This window comes from Nestor notabilis, unplaced genomic scaffold (assembly GCF_000696875.1).
Source record: "Nestor notabilis isolate BGI_N333 unplaced genomic scaffold, ASM69687v1 scaffold25510, whole genome shotgun sequence".
NCBI lineage: Eukaryota > Metazoa > Chordata > Aves > Psittaciformes > Psittacidae > Nestor > Nestor notabilis.
Genome location: NW_009911013.1, coordinates 1 through 295, shown reverse-complemented (window position 1 = coordinate 295; position 295 = coordinate 1). Strand labels below are relative to the sequence as shown.

Sequence of the window (295 nt, the reverse complement as noted above, 5' to 3'; positions counted from 1 at the left end):
GGAGGGAGTGTGAGTTGGGGGGGCTTGCTCAGGGTGGGGGTCCTCACACCCCAAGCTGGGTTCCTGCTCCCTTGCCATGGTGGCCCCAGGACAACCTGGGGGTGGTGAAAGCCCTTCACACCACTGTTACTTTTCCCCATGCTTTTTTCTCTGTTTTGTAGGCAAAAACGGGACTTGGAGACGTCTGAGTAAGTCCCTGCACCCAGGATGGGGTGCTGGGGGGGGAGGAGTGTTGGGGGCGCTTTGTCGTGGCCAAGCACGGGGAAGGCCTGCAGGAATAGGGACAGGGACGGGA

General features: G+C 60.7%; 1 protein-coding gene across 1 annotated transcript in view; it reads left to right on the top strand.

The window, feature by feature from the left end:
* Window positions 1-192, top strand: part of LOC104404327 (alpha-sarcoglycan-like) — a gene marked incomplete at its 5' end in the record, with an annotated part of 1,211 nt that extends 1,019 nt beyond the window's left edge. Inside the window, one exon of the mRNA XM_010012734.1 lies at window positions 162-192. Coding sequence (XP_010011036.1) covers window positions 162-192 — 31 coding nt within the window. The remainder of the gene's footprint in view (window positions 1-161) is intronic.
* Between the last annotated feature and the right edge of the window lie 103 nt (window positions 193-295).